This window comes from Photinus pyralis, unplaced genomic scaffold (assembly GCF_008802855.1).
Source record: "Photinus pyralis isolate 1611_PpyrPB1 unplaced genomic scaffold, Ppyr1.3 Ppyr1.4_LG2, whole genome shotgun sequence".
NCBI classification, from domain to species: Eukaryota; Metazoa; Arthropoda; class Insecta; order Coleoptera; family Lampyridae; genus Photinus; species Photinus pyralis.
The window spans coordinates 35,431,894-35,451,838 of record NW_022170403.1 but is presented as its reverse complement, the minus strand read 5'-3'; the positions used below and the strand labels follow the sequence as shown (position 1 = coordinate 35,451,838).

Genomic DNA, 19,945 nt, shown 5'->3' with positions numbered 1-19,945 from the left:
CATGGAAATAAAAACAAAATAATGTACAAATATTGTATTGTTTACAGAAATACAGATTACTGTATTTATAATAACTTACAACTAACCTTTGACAAATATTACCTATTTTAAAAATACAGCAGTAAACACGAACTCTCATGGTAGTCCTCACACAATATTAATGGAGATAAAAATTATCAATAAAATAAAAAAAAATGATAGGCTATACAAAACTATTCAGATGGTGTGACATTCACAATTGAAATAATGGAATGATTTAAATAAACTTTCGTTCTTCTTTTTACGATGGCGAGATGGGAGAATTTATGCATCTAGAATGAAAAACAAGAATTAATTGCAGAGGAAATTATATTGACCATTGCATATGAAATTGAAAAGATTTCTCAAGTATTTTAGAACTTTCTTCCAAAATTAGCGCGCAAATACTATAAATGATACAGTAAGGAATACTTTTTCAATTCCAAGACCTAAAATTTATTAAACCTACGAATTTAAAGATATTGTTAATGAACAAACCAGAAAATAGTGTGTTGTGGTATAACTTTAGTGTTGTAGATACCTACAATCCAAAAACGTTTCTTATATATCACAAATTGTGAAAACATGATGTCAATCTTATGGTAAATCCAATATTGATCCGACAGGCCAATAATTTCCCAAGGTTAGGTTCCACAACAATGACGATGTTTACGCAGCATGGTTCTTGCAGATCTGATTTGAAGCATAAACGTTCAAAATTGATCGGATATCATGCTTCAACTCAATCCGACAAAATTAGGAAATTGAGTTCAACGTATCTATTTTGGAATAGTGCGCCAGATGGCATTGCCGATTATAGAGCATGGCGTGCACGTTAAAATTTCCTTCTTTTCTTCACGATTAATTAAAAGCGTGAGAGAATTGGAAAACATGACGCCGCCCAAAAGACCCGAGTATGTGCATGCAAGATACTTATCAGCATTTATATACTATTGTTTATTAAATGTTATCAGCCTCTTTTTTGGATTTTGCAAGTATGTCTAATAAAAAAAGACGCATCATACACGTCTATAACATTATTCCTAATCTCCATCTTAAATGATGCAATCCTACTCATTCTGCGCTATATCTTACAGGTACATTAACATCTCATTTTTCCTGTCAATATCCAATTATCCAAAAAATCACTTATCTGCACACCCTAATCCCCAATTCTTCAAGGTAATCAACTCTCTTACTGCATTTTTAATCATTGGTTTAATTATCGTGTTTGAAACTGGACATTACTGTCTGAAAAAACTGCACTCAATAGAAGTATGGGCAGTTGTTATCTACATGATTAACTTACCTATGCCAATACACCTACTGATGATAGCTCAGTCATACATTTTTCAACTACTTGGTTCTCAAATTCTGATCAAATATTGCATGAACGTTGTTCTTGATATGACATTCACACATTGGGCCTCGCTTGGTGACTTAAGATGTCAGATTAAGATGAATGATCGCCTATTACTTTTTATTGAAAATACTTACATATGGAGTTACAGCGACGTCGGAAGTATGGGTCACCCCCTCTAAGAATGAGTAGATAAGTCATTCAAAAGCGATTAACACATCTTCTACTGCATGTGCATGCAGAAATTTTTTATACTTGCTCTTCTTTACAATGCTCAATAGTGCAATAAATGTATGTTCTAGTTCTTCATAATTTTTTAAATAAAATATTAATGATCTATGGCTATGGTTTTCTCAATCGAGTCAAGTATCTCTGAGTTGCTCAGTTGCATATAAGTAGACATCCTCCGACACTTTTTAAAATCTTTTTTCTAAACTTTTCTTTCAAATAGTACATTATATATCAAGGTAGAGAAGTCCACTATTATTGCCTGAGCACCAAGATTACATCTCGAGGCGCTTGCGCCGAGGGGTGTAAGGTGCGAAGGCAATAATAGACTTCTCTACCGTGGTATATATACTATTTTTTTCACTACTAGCACTTGAAATCCTCTAAATTAACATATTATATTGATAAGAGAGTTAACGGTTGGACAGAATTTGTTTGTTTCTTAATTTAGCATGTCAATCAAGTACGTGGAAGTACAAGTCAAACAGGCCGTATTTTGTTCTGTCATTGAGATTTTTCAAAGAGTAATTTCGTTCGAATTTTTTCAAAATGTGATAATTTTAGGTATGTAATTTCTCTGGAAATTGCGAATGGTGGTGATTCGTTTTAGAGAACTTGTCTAAACGTTCATTGAGCGAAATTTCGGGTTGTGTTTTCTAAAAGTGACAGCGTGACAGTTCTCATTATTGACTACTAGTTAATAATAAAAAATTATTAACCACTTTGAACAAATGCAGAGAAAGCCTACTTTACAAGTGGAAAAAAGGTTAATAATCATGTCATCAGACGCTAGTAGTGAAAAAAATACATTATTTGATTGATTAAATAAACAGGTTTCAGGGTCACTTCAAAAACCCACTGCTATGCATTAATTCGTACACAATTTTGCATGGGACGGCCCTTTCAGACTCCATGGTCGCTGATTTTTGCCCCCCCAACCATTATTCACTTCCGACGTCGCTGTGGAGTTACCTTCATGTACACAGAAGACACATCCATTGTTGTAAGCGCCAATGACTATGACAGTGTGAGACAAATATTAAGACCTGCGATCTAAGAATTTTTAGAATGGTACAACAATAGAAAACGGAACATCAATTCATATAAGATATAACACGAAAACCATAAAACATAAGAATGAATATTCTTTTCCTAAAGGGGAATCACAAAATTATCTATTGCGGACTAAGGAGTAGTATTAGATGGTTATTTTACACAGATTCAAATTGAAGATTGAATATACTTGCTCAAAGGTAAATAGATCGTTTTCACACTGCATAAATTGTTTTGATAGAAACAGAAAACCTACATTTACGTGGAGCTTCTCACCATTGTAGATGATCTGTGAAAGTATGGTGATGTATAGCTACTCGGCAAAATTCAAAATTCCATTGTGGACGAATTTAAAAAAAAAAGGAAACACTAAACTTGAACTCTGTTTCTTAAAACAATAAAATTCAACATGTTCTTTGAAAAAACTATAAAATCGCGACAAGTGCTACACAACAATTTAAAAAATAATAGTGTTCCTTACCAGAAAGAATTTTATTAGCAGAAATAGTATGTAAACCTTCATAAAAATTTGGTTCTTATCAAAAGGATTTGAAAACTTCGAAAACTCACAGTTCCAACATCTGCTACTACGAATACAAGGGACATTATAATGAAAAGAATATTAGCCACTATTTTGTTGTTATTTAAGGGGACGTAATCTAAAGAAACGAAGTTGGCCTTACTATGAGGGTTTACCTAAAAAAATCAGAAATATTAGTCATTAAAAATTAAAGGATTTAATTTGTGTATGTAATACTACATATATTAATCTGAATAGTGATTGGAAAATATTTGAAGAATAAATCTAACTTCCTCAATACCATTAAGGTCAGATTTAATCAAACATTAAAATACAGTGCATCCAAATTTTTTTTATCATCATGCATCAAAGAATGCATGATGTGAAGAGTTCACTTTATGAGGACCCTAATGATCTTTCACACATTAGAAAGTTACAAATCTTGAAATTCACCTTTCCACTATTTAAGTGCAAAAAACCTTTTCTTTTCCAATATGCAAAATTCAGCTCAGTGATCATAGTAGAAAGACGTAGATTTACAATGAAATCACCTCCAAACGACTCGATCTTAACCACATTTTTTTCTCTTTTTGTTCTTTACCATGTATGAAAATTATTACATTAAAAAAATTACGTAAATACAGAAAATTTGAATTGCGACAAAGTTACCAACACCATAAACATTAGTTAAAAAAAAATTAAGAAAGTGCAATTGAAATAAAAATGAATTTCCACCAAGTAACACAATTTTCTGTAATAATGCTACAAAATATTCTGTACGTCAGAGTGTTTCTTACCAGTAATCTTATCAGTTACATTAACAAGATTTATACATGGATGGTGCCAGACACACTGGTGCAGTTTTGAGCGATTTTAAACTTAAGTTACTTGGTGGCGGCACAAGTTTGTTACGACTGGAGTTAATTTGAAAAACTTTTCTTACCTTATTAAAGGAAATCACATTTATGAAGACTTAATAAGGTTGGTGTCTTTGGTTGCGACCGCCGCCACCACCCGCTGCACCACTGCCTCCGCCGCCACCGCGTTGTTTACCACCAGTGTATCCTCCGCCACCACCGCCTGCAAAATCAGTCAATAAAAACTGCTTTAAAAATTAATGCTTTAAAACCGGAAAACTAAAAATTTGCTACTAACACACCACAGTAGTCACAAACAATATTAATATAAGGCACACATGCCAATTAAAATTAACATTATATACAGTTTCTTGGCAACAGTGGAAATCTTTTTTATTTACAATCAATTTTTACCATTTTGTAAACTAATCGGTTGGCAGCAACAGTACAATACTCACCATAACAATAAATATTGGCTCTTATTGATTTTAAGTTTTGAGTTTCATTTCATATGTAAGACAAAAATTTTGCAAAAAAATTAAAATCTACAGGAAGGCAAACTTTTTGGTATTTATAAATTAGTTGTGCTACACACTAACAGAAAGTGTGATCGATACCTTTGCCACGTGAACCGCTCCGACCACTGCCATATCCACCATCATAGTTATTGTATCCATAGTCTGCCGCCACAAACAAACATATTAATGAAGTAGAGAGGAGAACGTTACTTAAAATATATATTAACTTTTGTAACCATTCCTCAATTGTTTCAAACATGCAAAGGATGTAACAACAGGAGAAAAGATTATGAATGGCTAAAATGGATACTATTAGGAAACTGACAAATCCTTTATTCCTATCGAAAATGTCTTAACATTTTATTTTCACAACTGGTTAAAATGTAAACTGCCAAAAATAATGTGTTTTAAAGATAAACATATAAAATAAAACTTAAAGCTTAAAACAAGTTCTGCACAGATAGCAGAAAATCAGTGCTCCGAGCTCTACAGTTGCATTCTTTAAACTACTTATTATTAACAGTTGTTAAAAGCTATTTACCATAGTTGCCATAGCCGGTATAATCATATGCTCCATAACCACCATAACCACCTCCGTAATAGTCATATCCGCCACCATATCCATCGTATCCACCGCCATATCCTTGTCCATAGCTACCATAATTTCCATAACTTTGATTTCCCCAATTTTGCCCACTACCATAATTGCCCCGTCCTCTGCCGCGACCCATTCCACGGCCCCCGCCACCACCGCCCCTTGAACCTCTCATTCCCATTCCCATTGGATCTGGTTTTGGTGTCGCTTTTTTTACATCAACCTATACACACAAACAGATAGGAATCAGCCAATGATAAACAGAGCTAGATAAGAGTTAAAACAATAAGTCATCAGCTGGCCTTTTCTCCTCAATAGATAAATCAGTAGCAGAACTGACATATCAAAAATCATCATTAAAGTGTTCGCATAAATTAAACAAACTTCGTAAAAAGCGTACCTCTTTGTCTTTGATGGTTTGCTTAGGTGTTTTAAGTAATTCGTTAACCACTTGTTCTGAATCAAATGTAATAAAGCAAAATCCTTTCCTTTGATTTTTGGTTTTATCAAATGGCATCTCAACTTCGACAATCTAAAAAAATACCATAAAACTAAAGCGTACTTCTTCAGACATTATCGTGCTACTTACATTTCCAAACTGCCCAAAATAGCCTTTAATGTCATCATCGGCTAATTCGTTTGTCAAACCGCCAACGAAAATTTTCCCGTGTCTTGCTTTGGCTTTCTTTGGATCCACTTTCTTATTGTTAATGACATGATCTCCAGCGCTCACTACTTTGTCAATTGCCTCTGCAGTGTTAAAAACAATAAATGCAAATCCCCGTGATCGGCCTGTGTTCGGATCTGTCTTAACGTTTATGCTTTCGATTTCACCGTAAGTTCCAAAATGGTCTCTCAGTTCCTCTGTAAAAGAAATAAGAAATGTAACCTTTATAAAATTCGTAAACATGTTAGTAGTGGCATGCTTTGTTCTAGAGATGTAACGAAGGTTCAATTCAGATTCCGAAAGAGTGGAACATCTGATTCCGACAAATTTTAATCGAATGTTAGATCGGAGGTTGATAATAGTTATTTATGCAATGACTGTATAAATGAGGCGTTTTATTGGTGAGATCGCTGCGCTCGCGGACTAAATTCGAACGAACCAATAATCGCCGATTTATACATGAATTGCATACAATGTTTTTTCGTAGACTTCACTGGGGTAGGTAATTTTAAATTCAACTACAAGAAATTACAAACGAGATTATGAGCTATGATTTTTCACTAAATTACAGCTATTGTCGTTGCTATAGTAATGTGTTGTTTTATGCTGTGCCGTCAGTCCTCGTAATCGCACTGGAAAATTATGTTGCTTGGTCTGCTGCGGAGGCGATTTTAACATAATATCCACTCAAATCAAAAGAAACTTATTGGAATGGTTTCGATCAGTTCGGCAATTAATGGAATACAATGAATTTGTAAGGAGATATTTCTGAAAATGTCACGTTGACATTTTACCTTGAAAAGGTATGTGAAATTAGAATGTAATTAATTCTTTTGCAACTGTACTAAAGTACGTGTATTAACAGTGGAAGATATGAAAAAGGTTCATCCCTGTGGTTGACGTACTCAATGTTGAAGGTAAAGTAACTGAATACCTTAATACCTTATCCGAGAAGCTACACAGAATATGCTTTGCCAAGATCGTTGGCGACCATACTGGCTGCTGATTTCACTACATTAACACCGAGATTAAAATGGTTAGGTGGATGGAAGTTCTCTGCTGTTGCCGAAAGTGAATTGTTATATAAATGTCATTTCCCTTTAATATTGTTGTTATGTATAATGGTTATATATAAGTGGTTGCTAACGATTAATGGTTGCTAACGTGTAATGGTTTCTAACCATTAATGAGCTTAATTGTTACACCTGTAACTAAGGTGTAATTTATGTTGTTATCGAGAGGTCGACGTTGTTTATAATTGTCACGCAGAGAACTTTCCTCACCCCGTGCGCTTCTGTTGATTACCTTTTCACTTGTTGTGTTCATTAAGTATAATTTGCTTCTTTTCGAGTCACTTGATTTCATCTATTTACATATTAGTATGGTTTAAGATGTGACATGTTTCTTCTGCCTGCGATTACGGTTCCGATAAATAAAATTAATAACTCCGATTTCAGATTCCGAATTTGGTTCCACTTCCATTACATCCCTACTTTGTTCTATCGATTGCGCCTAATATAAATTTTATAAAACAGAAACAGAATATTAAAACAATTCCCATAAGTAAGACAAAAGTAGTCATTCTTATTTTTTTAAATATTCCGTTAAGATGAATAATGAGATCTGCAATTTGCTCATAGAAAAGTAGCAAATCAATATTTGAATTTACTGCTTTTAGGTTATTTGGGTATAGGACTTTTGGCGGTAAAATGTTAGATAAACTAGGAAATAAACCTTCCCACAAAATTGAACAGGAATGTATTGCTTTTCCATCCACTAGTCACTTACTAGAGATGTGATGGAGGTTCGATTCCGATTCAGAAAGTTCGGAACTCCAGCATGATTTTGCACCTTCGGTTTCCATAAATTTTAATCGGAGCAAAGTAATGTACTATTCAAGTGTTAATTCATAACTGTACTTTTTGACGCATTCTATGCACTACTATTACATGTCGATGGAAATAAAGAGTATTATTATTATTATTTCAACTATTTTTTAGGTATCTTTAAAAATGTTGAAAGGGGTACCCTTCTACCAATTTGGACTGATTGGAAAGGATTTCTGGGGTAGATAGAAGTGTGAACTATAATTTGTATTTTGGCCTACCCCCTGATGGCACTCCAGATATTCACCGCACGTTTACATAGCAAAGCGTGACTGTTTAGTGTTATACACTGTGTCCAAGATCAGGACGTCTTAACATGAGGACCTCAGAAACCGTAGAAGATAATATGACGTTGGTTAAATTAGAGAAAAGATGTGCAAAAAAAAGTGTTATTCCTTAAAGAAAACCAAAAATTCTAATTACTTCCAAAGCTACGTCACAAAAACTGAATTTTGCCGATTCCGTTTTTATTTTTTTGATTTTATTTGAATACAAAAAAATAAAAAACACTCATTGTCACTGTTTGAACTCTAGAAGACACTGTTTAGAAATTTTCAACATGTTTCGTTTCGGACGAATCATTAGCAACTTAATTTTTTTGTATGATCCGTAAATAAAGTATATACTGTATTGAGTAGCATTTTTTATTATGAATACAACGATGTATGGCGCACAAAACAAAAGTTGGAAACTGTTGGTTTCAACAGGATGGTGCACCCGCTCACCCCGCCCTAAACGAAGTCCGTTTTCTTTACTGTATAATAATTACTCTTAAATTGCGCAACTTTTCCCTAATTTGACCATCTTCATATCTTCTATAGTTTCAGAGATCCCATTGATAGACATTCTTATCTTGGACACAGTGTATATAGACAAACTCAAATAATTCAATATTTTGTTAATTCAAAACAATTTGCATAAAATCGTTGATGACATTTGATGTCTGGAGAGTGGAGACCGAACTGGAGATATATTACACACACTAATGTGTCTATATAGAATGTTTTATGTTATATTCAGGCAATATCGGACAATAACATGACAAAAAGTTAAAAATACAAAATTGTATGCTGATCCAACGTACATGAGCTCAAAAATATTTTGTAGTACAGGGTGCTCCATAAACGCTATTTTAAATGCAACAGTCTTAACATTCTCAAGTTAAATCTTTTGTAGATGACAGTGCACTTATTTTAGCATCTTTCCAAAATTTGAAAAAATGCTACAGGGCGTTTGGAATACTCTTAAACCAAGACCTATCTCATTGTTCAAATCAGAAACCCTAATTTTTTCATTTTAAATAATGTAAGAAATAAGCTGCCTTTTAGGAATCGGCCGATACAGCACAGTTTGGCGGATATTGGTATGCATGAAAAACAATAATATCGGCCCATAGGTCATTTTGTAATTAAATTTTTAAGTGGGCGGAGTTTCAGACAAGGTTGCTATAAAACCTAACCCACTATAATACATTTACAAATATCCACGCCCGAACTCTTAGTAGGTACACAGGCTGGTTAAAATTTAATGATAAAAAAACATTTGAACTCTCGCCAGATGTAGCCATAGACGACCGACATTTAAAATAAATAAATTAAAATACTATTTAAAATTTGATAAGTGTTCGATAAATACTACATTGAGATATAAGACAAATATTTGAAAACCAAAACTTGGCGAACAATTCAACATAAAAAAGGAGCTTTTCTTTTAGAGCAAAATGAAATTGGTATTTTCAAGTTTCTGGTTTTGTGTACAGTATTGCAACAAACATCCCTGTAGAACATTGTCAAAGTTTGAAAAGTATGAAAGTAGGTGCAAGCATGTAAAAAAATTTTAATTATAGCATTGGACATTAACGGCCTAGTGTTACCTCAGGTTTAGTACCTGAGTTTACACTTTTATCAAGATTCCGCTAACTCGAGTTATGTAGGTCGATTTATAATTTCAAGTTACTTTTGATGTTTGCCCGAATTAAGACATCCAATGCGTATGCCCGAGTTGACCCAATATGTATACAAGCTGTCTACAGTAATGCCATCTATGTGCATGCCCAAGTTAACTCTTATACGGTATACAGTATACATCTACAAGTGATCTTATTGTGCTGAATAAGTCAGTCATTTGCACAATTCGGTACATGTTTATCCTCTCTAAATGTCTTAGTTAAGTACTAATTAAGCACGTGCTAAAATAAAAATTCATCTTTGTTGTAATAGTTAAATTTTGTTATTATTAACAATGTTTAATTTTTCAGACGTATGGTTAATAAACACAAATATAAAAAAATTGGAATTTTTACCCCAACTTTCCAACAAAAAAAATGAACCTAGCAGTTAATGAAGTAATCTAAATCTAAAGTAATTTTTCAAAAATACCCAATAAGTTTCTTTATGAACAAAAAATGAGCAAATGGTCCATTATTATAATAAAATCATCGTTCACTTTAAAATAACAAAATAGTGTCTCATACCACATTTCTGAAGCACAAAAATACACACAAAATAGTTATTTACATATGAGTATGGTAAATCAAGGTTTACGTTAACGAGTGAAATGTTTACTGCCGAAGCGTAGCTGAGGCAGGAATTTCGAAACGAGTAACGTAAACTGATTTGACATACAAATAATGTAAAACATTTTATTTCATACTGCTCTATTTCTATTAAAATACCATTTTGAGTAGAATGTTGTAGGTACACATTAAAATAAAAGCAAAAGTCGATCACTTGATTTGTTTGATCTGACAGTAGTTTGACAAATATCAATGCATACGTTTAGATGGATGTCAGTTGCGGTTGCTAGGCAAAATTTCCAGTCTGGTAAAAATTTTCAGTCTGGTAAAATACGATTTACCAGACTCAAATCAGTCTGGGAAAGCGGCGATTACTAGATAGTATGAAATAAATATTTTTACCTTATGCTGATTGAACAAGCAAACAATTTTGTATTTTGACTTTTCCTGTGGCATCATCCTATGTAAAGATATTACACCAATGGAACACCCTGTATATAATGCTTATGTCGTGCAATTCTTTTAAATTTTTATTACACCTTTCTCGGAATTTTCCCAGCTTGAGGAATATTACCAGGAACTCTCATAGGAAAATGCCTATCACTACTGAAATGCCTGCAAACCTGAGAGTAGCAAACTGGAAATCAGATGTACGAATGGAATATTTAAGCTATATAAAAAAAATGAAACAATCAGCTTTCCACCAGCAGATTAGAAAGTTTTCTTGCGTTAAGTTGCAGTCCGATGGCACTGTCTAAGTTAAAAAGCCCTTTAAATTAACTTGCGGTTTTTATTATGCAAGCAAATTGTGATAATAAACCTTGCTAGTCACAACATATACGAGACCTCCAGGCAATTTTTCTCAGAAATTTAAATCGGTTACAAATTTTTGAGCAGGAGTGACATGGCTGGAAACACAAAAATGTGGTCTCATATCGAAATTTGTGAGAAGTTCTTCAAAGTCAACCGTAGGCATTTTAAGTGGCCTTGCACAACGAAAACAGAGCTCAAAATGTAATGCACGCGTGTGCCTAAATTGTGCCATAGTGTAAATGGCACCAGAGCAGCTTGTAGAAATAGTATTTGGCAAACATTTACGTTAACATCTTACAGCAAGAATTGTCAATAGCCTATTGCAGTTACTCAAGCGAAAAATATCGTAGGTTGCTTACCAATCTATTCCTGCCATTAGGACGTTAGCAACCCCTTTTATAAAATTGTAAAATTTCATCAATATTGAACATTTGATACAATAGGTCGCTTAAACAAGATGGCAGACTTTTTGTACCTACTTTAGTAATCTTTTACTGTAGGAATCTATGATAGAATTTATTTCCCACATAGTGTGTCCTATTTTGGTTAAATCGTTGCGTTGTATCTCAGCGGTTTTAATGATAAGAGTCGCGACCCTGTACCATTTCTTTGTGGAACTTTTAATGCTTCAAACGGAATCAATCTAGGTACGAGTGTTTCTGAGATACAGGGTGAATACGAAAAATTTGACTTTTTGGGATGTGATCAATATCTGATGATGTTTGGACCACCGTTTCCAGGATTTAGCCCAATGTTACTATTTTTTAAATGCAACACCCCATATATCTCAACGTCAATTATTTGCATTCGTTTTCCTGATTACATTAATGTATCACAACCTACATTTTATGTATATGTCATTCTACATTATGTATATCATATTTTTCAAAATTTTGAAATGACATGTTTCTACCGTTTCTATTGGGGTCACTGGATTCTACGTAAAAATATCTAGAATGGACAGTTTTTACCTTTTTTCTATCTTACATGGGTAGTAAGACACAATAACGTTATAAATCCGAAGGTCGGGTGTTCGAACCTGGGATGAGGTGAATTTTTCATCTGTGGCGGAGATGGAAATTACCTTAGGCCAGTTCCGAGCATTCTACCGGCTACTCCGAATTAGGTTTTCCTGCAGTTTTCCTAATTCGTAAGGTAGGTAAATACCGGAGTAGTATAGACCATCTTAAGACCTTCTGCAGAGGCACCTCTAAATAGCATTATGCGGGTCACTCTGTAATTGGGCGCATGCCTGTTGAGGGCCCAAAACAAGAGAGGGATAATAAAATAAAAAATAAAAAAAATAAAACGTCCCAAAAAATTAAACTTTTTGATTTTATCCTGTATCATAAAAACAAATGTAGCTAGATTGATTCCGTTTCTGGTATTAAGTTTCAAAAAAAAAAGGGACATGGTCATGAAAACCGCAAGTCTCTATCTTTAAAAATAACCGAGACATCGCAGTCTAAACGGAAATATGTCACATGGTACATGTTGGATATGCCGGTCCATGTGGCGCAGTTCAGTGGAAACTGGACTGCGGTACTAAGGGTTCCTGGTTCAAATCCGGGTTAGGGATATTTGTAAATGTATAGAGGGTTGGGTTGGTAGAGCAGCCTTGGCTGAAACCCCACCCACTTAAAAATAAGAGGCAAAAAATAAATGAAAAATAATCTGAAATGTGAACCGAAAAAAACCTAGAGAACCCCCAACTGTTATATTGCATTCATAATCAAATTGGTTGCATTTATTATTATTATTCATAGACCAAACCACCACCTTTAAATTGCAAAAAGAAAATAATAAAAATAAACTTACTTTCTGTTGTTTCCCAACTTAAACCACCAACAAACAGTTTTCTGTGAACAAAAAAAGGAAGAAATGTTAGTGACCAGTAATTATAACAATTACCTAAAATTAAACTAATGCACTGTTTTAAACAAAATGACAGCAATTTACAAATTAGGTAATTAATTTAACAATTAGATGAACAAAAATGAGCTGCAACTAACTGAACTGATCCTAGTTCAATCAAATGGAACTGCAAGTATCACAAAATGCTAATCTGTAAGTTTAAAGTGAATTAGAAGTTAAATTTTTAAGTTCTCAAGATCTCAAAAACTTTGTAAGAATTTTAAGTGCACATCAAGAGCCAAATTATGAGTTAGGAACGTAACGAGATTGTTACTAAGTGACTGCTCTGTAGAGACGCCCAAGGATAAATACCATGGGTAATCCTTGTAGTCCAAATTCCAGGAGTCTGCCGTCCATAACATCGATCGCTGACACCTGAAGATAAGGAAGCCTGGTTAATGTATAAGCATCACTTTCTAATTCTGTCAATCTATACCGTCCGAGTTTAGGAAGCACTTAAAAATATCAGATTAAGATTGTTCTAAAATTAATCTTTTGTTACACATCCAAACGATTCCGTTTATTGAAAAATGAAAAGCTGAAAGTAAGAAACTTCTAAAACAAATCTAGTCGATAATACAATTTGTCTTCCAAAATTTAGTTGAAAGCTAATTGAATATGACGATACAAATGTTACAGAAGCCTATACAGACGAATTACAAATGTAGATGTCGTAGATACATAAAATTACAAAATACATGTCACGTGTGGAGCGTTTGCCTTGTTTCTTGCGCCGAAAATCCTGAGCTAGTTTCAAATCATTCACAATCTAGAAATTTAAACTACTTAAAAATGGAAAGCCTCTCGTTTCTACGCCCGAACAAAATTAGCTGAAAAATATGACAACAAACCATCAACAAGCTATTTTAAGATATAAATACATAAAGTTCACTGTAACATTTATAACTCATATCCAAAAACAAAGTTCAAGGTAATTTTTTTATCATACAAAGGAAACAACGCCACGCCATTTTTTTTCGTAAATCACGTCATTAACATTTTAGCGTATTCTACAAATAGGAAGTCCACATTGACAAAATTACATTAAACTTTAACAAATACAGATCTATTAATATGTAATTATAACAAATTGAACGAAAAACCGCGTAACTGTAAAGGATGAACCTTGATTACTAATGGTTACGTTACAAGCCGATATTGTACACTACAGAATATTCGAGTCCAATTTCGTATCAAATCACTACATAATGTATTACAAATATCCTTTTCGAGAAATTAAATTAAAACTTACCTGTCGTCATCACGGCCTGGCGCGTCGGCACTACCGCTATCGGCTACAGGGGCATCACCTCCACCATTTTGACCATTAACTTGATCGCTTTGTTGGAAATTTTGATCTGCTTGCACGTCTTGTGAAAAATCTTCACCATTTTCCATTTTCATTGAACAGTCTTGATTTGCCATATTTATGACAACAAACAATGTACTTTTCCACAATTTTTTAAGGAAATTAACTACAAAGTATGCAGACGTCTTTCCAAACACAAGCTAAGCTACACAAGCCAAGCCGGAAAACCCGCTATAAGCAGCAAAGCTCGCCCTAAGCATTGTGGGAATTCGTCGACCAATCAGCATTCAACTTTAACCGGAAACACAAGTTCACCATCCTTTTCATTGATTGGTTTACGATGCGCCCGCTTGGGTAAAGTTGGTTTGGAATGCAACAACGTAAATTGGTTAGGTTTGGAATCTGAACTGCTGTAAAGGCCGGCTTACATGCACGTTAGTTTTCAAGTGGATTATCTTTTTAAATATTTGTTTGGTGTATTCTGACGTTTGATAACGATTCTAAAAAGCTAAATCAGTTGATAACTTATGTAAAATACAAATAAAATTTTACTTTCCGACTACATACGAAATATGTATAAAGGAAAGTATTGTAATCGTGATAAATTTTCGATATGCCAATATTGCGTTTTCTGGACGTTTTAAAGCACACAGACCCCAAAAAAGTGATTTTTAGCTTGACACCTGTGTGTGGGTGTGTGTGTATGTGGTTCGTTTTTTGTTACCCCGAATCACGATAACTAAAAAACCCTTTAACCGATTTGGACGAAATTTGGGGTGCATATATAGGGTGGTATGGGGAATCGAAAACGTCCTATTTTGGTTTTGATCGGTAACCATCTTCATGGTTGTTAAGGGTGTCGAAAGTACAAATGAGCAATAAACAGCTTGAACAAAATTTTTTTAATGTTTTTCGCATACACTGGTCAAAATGGCTTAAAAAAACTTTACAAAAAAGTTCATTACAAATTTTGTGAGTTCCTTTGTTTTTGAGAAGTTTTGAATTGAAAAGTTAAACTATTTATTTTATTTTTCTAAATTTGCACTTTTCTCTAAAAGTAAGCATAGCTGCATAGATTGAAAAATGTTAATTACAAAAAAGAGATGTCTTGATGAGAGGGTTCTACACTTTTACGTCGGGTTCAAAATAAAGGCGCTAGAGGGCATTTTCTAAATGTTATACTATGACCAAAAATAATTGCAATCAGTGGTGTTCCCATAGGGTATACTCCATATACGCCGTATACTCTCTAGCATTTTTTGGACATATAGCGTATACTCTAATCAAGGCGCCACTGGACATGATAATTAGGTATATATAGGATTATTTCAAAACAGTTATTTGTACCTACAACTAGTTTTGAAAATGATTCTTTTTTTCATGAATTTGCAGATAGACGTGCAAAAGTGCGAATGTGCACTTACCTTTTGCAAGAGATCTCGTATATTAAACTGAACTGTATAGAGTCAATTCCCGTTGTAATAAATAAAATCGTCAAATCTTCAAATCAACATAATTATACTTTTACCAATAATCGTAATTTTTTAGACTTAAGAAGGCAAACCGCCCGCCACTACTTATAAGTGTAACTCCGCAATATGTTTCACATAAAATATCGAAGAACATTTATTTAATAAGAAACTTAAAACAATACGTCTCTAACAAAGTGGTCTGATTGCAACGCACATGTCATATGCGATTACAGCTTGGGGTTTTTCTAGTAATGCCAAATTACTTTTCAAACTTCAACGAAGATTATTAGAATTACCACTGGCCTCGGGTATATCGGGTGATCGAAAAGAACTGCAGACAGTTTAAATTGGGCGCTTTAAGTTTTTAATGTTTTTTACTTAAGGAATTGGCAAACATGTTTAGAAGGTAGTTATTTATTAAATTTAAAACGTCTACGTCTAAACAAGAGTCGAAACACCATGAACTACTACGGACCTAAAATGTATAATCACCTCCCTCTGTGTCTCAGAATCAGGGCTCGGAATTGACCGGAACGAGCCGGAACGCTGTTCCGGTTGGTAATAAGATATTACAATATCGTTCCATTTCGTCGAAAATATTTGTACACTGTTCCTTTTCGTAAAGGGCCCGCAGCGTCAGATTCTCTCCGCCTGCACACAAAGAAATTTTACAGAACCCTACATATTATTAGATTATTTGTAATTAATGCGATAAAAATCACATGGAAACGATCATACGTCCTTCAGATCATACCAGCACACGTAACCCATTAGTATCCACTGGTCTCCTACCCAAGAGAAACAATAAAAATGAAACATTTAATTTTTGTAACGTTTTCTCGTTATTGTTATGTACGTGTTTTCTATGTTACCAACCCCCCCCCCCCCCGTACTCCTGATGGGCTGTGATGCTTGCGTTCCGGCTCGCGAAAATTTCCATTCCGAGCACTGCTCAGAATTGCACCTTTGAATGAATTCAAGAAAAAACTCAAACCAGTATTGATTAGCAAAGCGTTTTACTCAATTGAAGAATTCATGTCTTGCAATCATTTTAATATGTAATTGTAAGTGTGTTTTTAAATGTTTTTGTTTTGACAAGTGTAAAATACTACTTGTATTACAAACACGAAATACATATTATTATTATTATTCTTACTCATCAATCTCTACCGCCAAATTAAAAAAAATGTCACCTAATAGAGTAATACAAAATTGCAATGATTCACTAAATATTATGCATAGAAATGTACAATGTCTGAGAAACAAGTGTTTGGAACTAGAATCAATAGCGCAGGCTCATGAGTCATGACTATGACCATTGAATTTATAACTATCAGAAGCGCGGATCCCATATAACAGTTTGTGACCATGTGCCAACTGGCCGCCGCTAGGAGCAGTTCGAGCGTTTGAAAGTCCGTGGGCGATCGAAAGTGGAGCGTTACATTGACATTAGATGGCAGCATTACAAACCATTTATTTTGACCTTTCGAATATTTTCCTTTTTAATCGTCAGATGTCAGGAACTCCGGATGTTTTTTGTGTTATCATTGGAATGGTTTTATAAATAGGATTGGAATGTTCTAAAAATAGATCCCTTAAGAAGCATTGCGTAAATTTGTAATGTAAATAATAATACATTTAGACGAACGAAGCTTGCAGTCCTTGTCCTTGAAGGAATGCAATTTCATACATTCTATTCACAGGCAGTAAAATAGGCAGGTTCCACATTTTTACTGAAAGCGGGAGATTTTGTTATTAAAAAACGATCAAAAAAAATTTTAAGGCAAAATATTGTCCGTTGCAAGCAGGCAGCTACATCATTTCCACATTCACATTTGATAACTAAATTTCGCGAATCAGCTTTTTTTATAACCATGCAGCATTGTGCACAAATAAATCGGTCCCAGTTTACGTGAATTCGTATACCTACTAGAGCTGAGCGATAAATGAAATTGTTATCGATTTATCGATAAGTCTGTTCAGTCTGATAATTATCGATTAATCATTAATTGATAACTATCGATAATTATCGATAACTTTAATCACTTATCGTTAACTTTCGATAATAATCGACAATTATCGATAAATCGTAAGGCTAATTTTCGATAATGAAAGATAACGTTTGATAATTATCGATAACTTTTTATAATTATCGATAACTTTTGAAAATAATTAATAATGATTGTTAGCTGCTGATAATAATCGATTATTATTGCCACGAAAATTGTCTATCTCTGATATTTATCGATTAATAAATAAGTAGCGGAAATTATCAAGAGAAAACTATCGATACTTTTTCATAAATCTCATCGATATATATTCTCAATCGATATATTACATCATCCATGCGTACACTCGCTAACATTTTTGTTTTTTTGGTATTGATATTGCGAGAGATAATTTAAATAAAACAGGATCTTTTGATGCTCAAGTTGTCTGAAATCAAAGGTGATCAAGTGGACGATAATCCTCAAAAATGAGTACAGCAGTAGGTTGTGAATTGTGATCATATGACAACTCAACAATGCTCTTACATCGCTTTTGTTGGAAGTAAACTGGTATACCTAAACATTGAAAAGTTTATGTCGTATAAAAATTCTCTCGATAATTATCTATCTTAATAGTTTAGTTGTGAGATTAATCGATAGATTATCGGTAATTATAGGTTTATCGACCAATCCTTTAACATTTTCGATAAATTACACCGGTCTACAGCATTTTTGCGCATGGGACATATATACCTTATTTTTATTGCTTCTATAGCCACAAATAAGAATTAGAACAAAAAATGGTTATGTATTTGTTTTTGTGTGAAAAAAATGCAAAAAACCAAAAAATAAGAATACCTATAGAATCCTACTTACATAGGCATGATTTATTAAATGGTAACGTTTCTACATTTATAATTTGTTTATCTTAGAGTCTAAATGTTTAAAAATGGAACAGTTTTGCTGTTTTTGTCATGTTCAACTGAATCTGATCTTCCATCATGCTTCCAACTTCCTGGTCTTGGGAAGGTGCCTAAGTTCCATTGTCTCGAGAAAGTGTTGTCCTTATTCCAAATAAGCTCCCATATTATCCTTAAATTGATCTAAATGAGAATGTAACCTGTGCATCTTTATTCTTTAGAGACATTCTATACCCCATGATACAAAACCAAATCCTGTCAGCTCGTCATAATTTTCAGCTCTATGGTTTCCCAGGAAACACTGAACGGGAAACCATGGACTATTGCCTTAAAACTGTTCCAGGATTTTTTTTCCTCTTTGCTAAGTAACCGCGGAAAAATATCACCCTCCATTTTTCTTTTTTTTTTAGGGAAAACAAAGATTCCAGCTTTAATTTTCGCCCCTGAAAGCTTTCAATCAAATCGCTGTAACTTTTGTAAAAGCAAATATTTTCGATGTCTTAATCGCACTTTTTATTTATTTTTGCTTATTATAGTCAGAATATATATTGTGTAAATCCCATGCGCAAAAAATTCTTTTTTTGTTGACCGGTCGACCATTTTTTTTAAATTTATCGATTGACTATCTATTAATCGATAATTATCGATAAGTTATCGATTAACCATTGAGAACAAATTTCAAACGTCAGAATTTAAAAGAAAAGAGGTTAACGACCTTTTTATTTTGTATCAAAATTGCCAGGTGTGACGTGTGATCCTAGATCAGGGGTCGGCAACCTGCGGCTCTTTTGATACCTATAAAGTTGCGGCTCTCCGTATTTATCTAAAGAAATTAGTTCATTTGTTCGAAATTCGCCTTTTTAATTAATCTTATTTTGTATCAAAAGTATACTTGCAGCAAATAATTATCTAATTTTTGACACTTGTTTACTTTCTGGTATTCTTTTGTTTTTTTTATTATAGCCAGCCTACTCCGATGTATAAACACGTAATTAATTAATGAGTAGGTACTTTTGTGAAAAATATTGAATAACCTAAACACTGCGGAGTTTAAGCACAGGGCACCCCTTATAAACATTTAAGAGAAGACAAAAGCGAATAGCGAAATAAAATAGTGGTAGTTCCATTTGAAAAAGAATAGTTATAGCACTTTGAACAAACGGCATTGAAACAACCAAATATTCAGGATGTTCTATTTAAAAAGATCAGTTATTAATTGACATCGTAAAAATGGAACACCCTGTACATTCAAAAATAATTTCTGTAGATCCGCAACCACCAATATTTTTACCAGGTATCTATCAGCTATGTA

At 33.7% G+C, this 19,945-nt stretch overlaps 1 protein-coding gene across 3 annotated transcripts; it reads right to left on the bottom strand.

Annotated features, from left to right (window-relative positions):
- Positions 1-19: 19 nt before the first annotated feature.
- Positions 20-14,491, bottom strand: LOC116162796 (RNA-binding protein squid). Of its 3 annotated transcripts, XM_031476507.1 has the most exons (8): positions 14,197-14,491; positions 12,849-12,889; positions 5,739-6,013; positions 5,550-5,681; positions 5,096-5,372; positions 4,654-4,716; positions 4,123-4,259; positions 20-311 (listed from the first exon to the last, which is right to left on the bottom strand). In XM_031476507.1, exons 1-7 carry the CDS (start codon positions 14,367-14,369, stop codon positions 4,153-4,155), a joined length of 1,068 nt encoding a protein of 355 aa, XP_031332367.1. In that variant the 5' UTR covers positions 14,370-14,491; the 3' UTR covers positions 20-311; positions 4,123-4,152. The 3 variants fall into 3 exon arrangements, with proteins under 3 accessions (XP_031332367.1, XP_031332368.1, XP_031332369.1); XM_031476508.1 differs by lacking the exon at positions 4,654-4,716 and having other exon boundaries at positions 14,197-14,490; XM_031476509.1 differs by lacking the exons at positions 4,123-4,259; positions 4,654-4,716 and having other exon boundaries at positions 14,197-14,490.
- Positions 14,492-19,945: the final 5,454 nt, after the last annotated feature.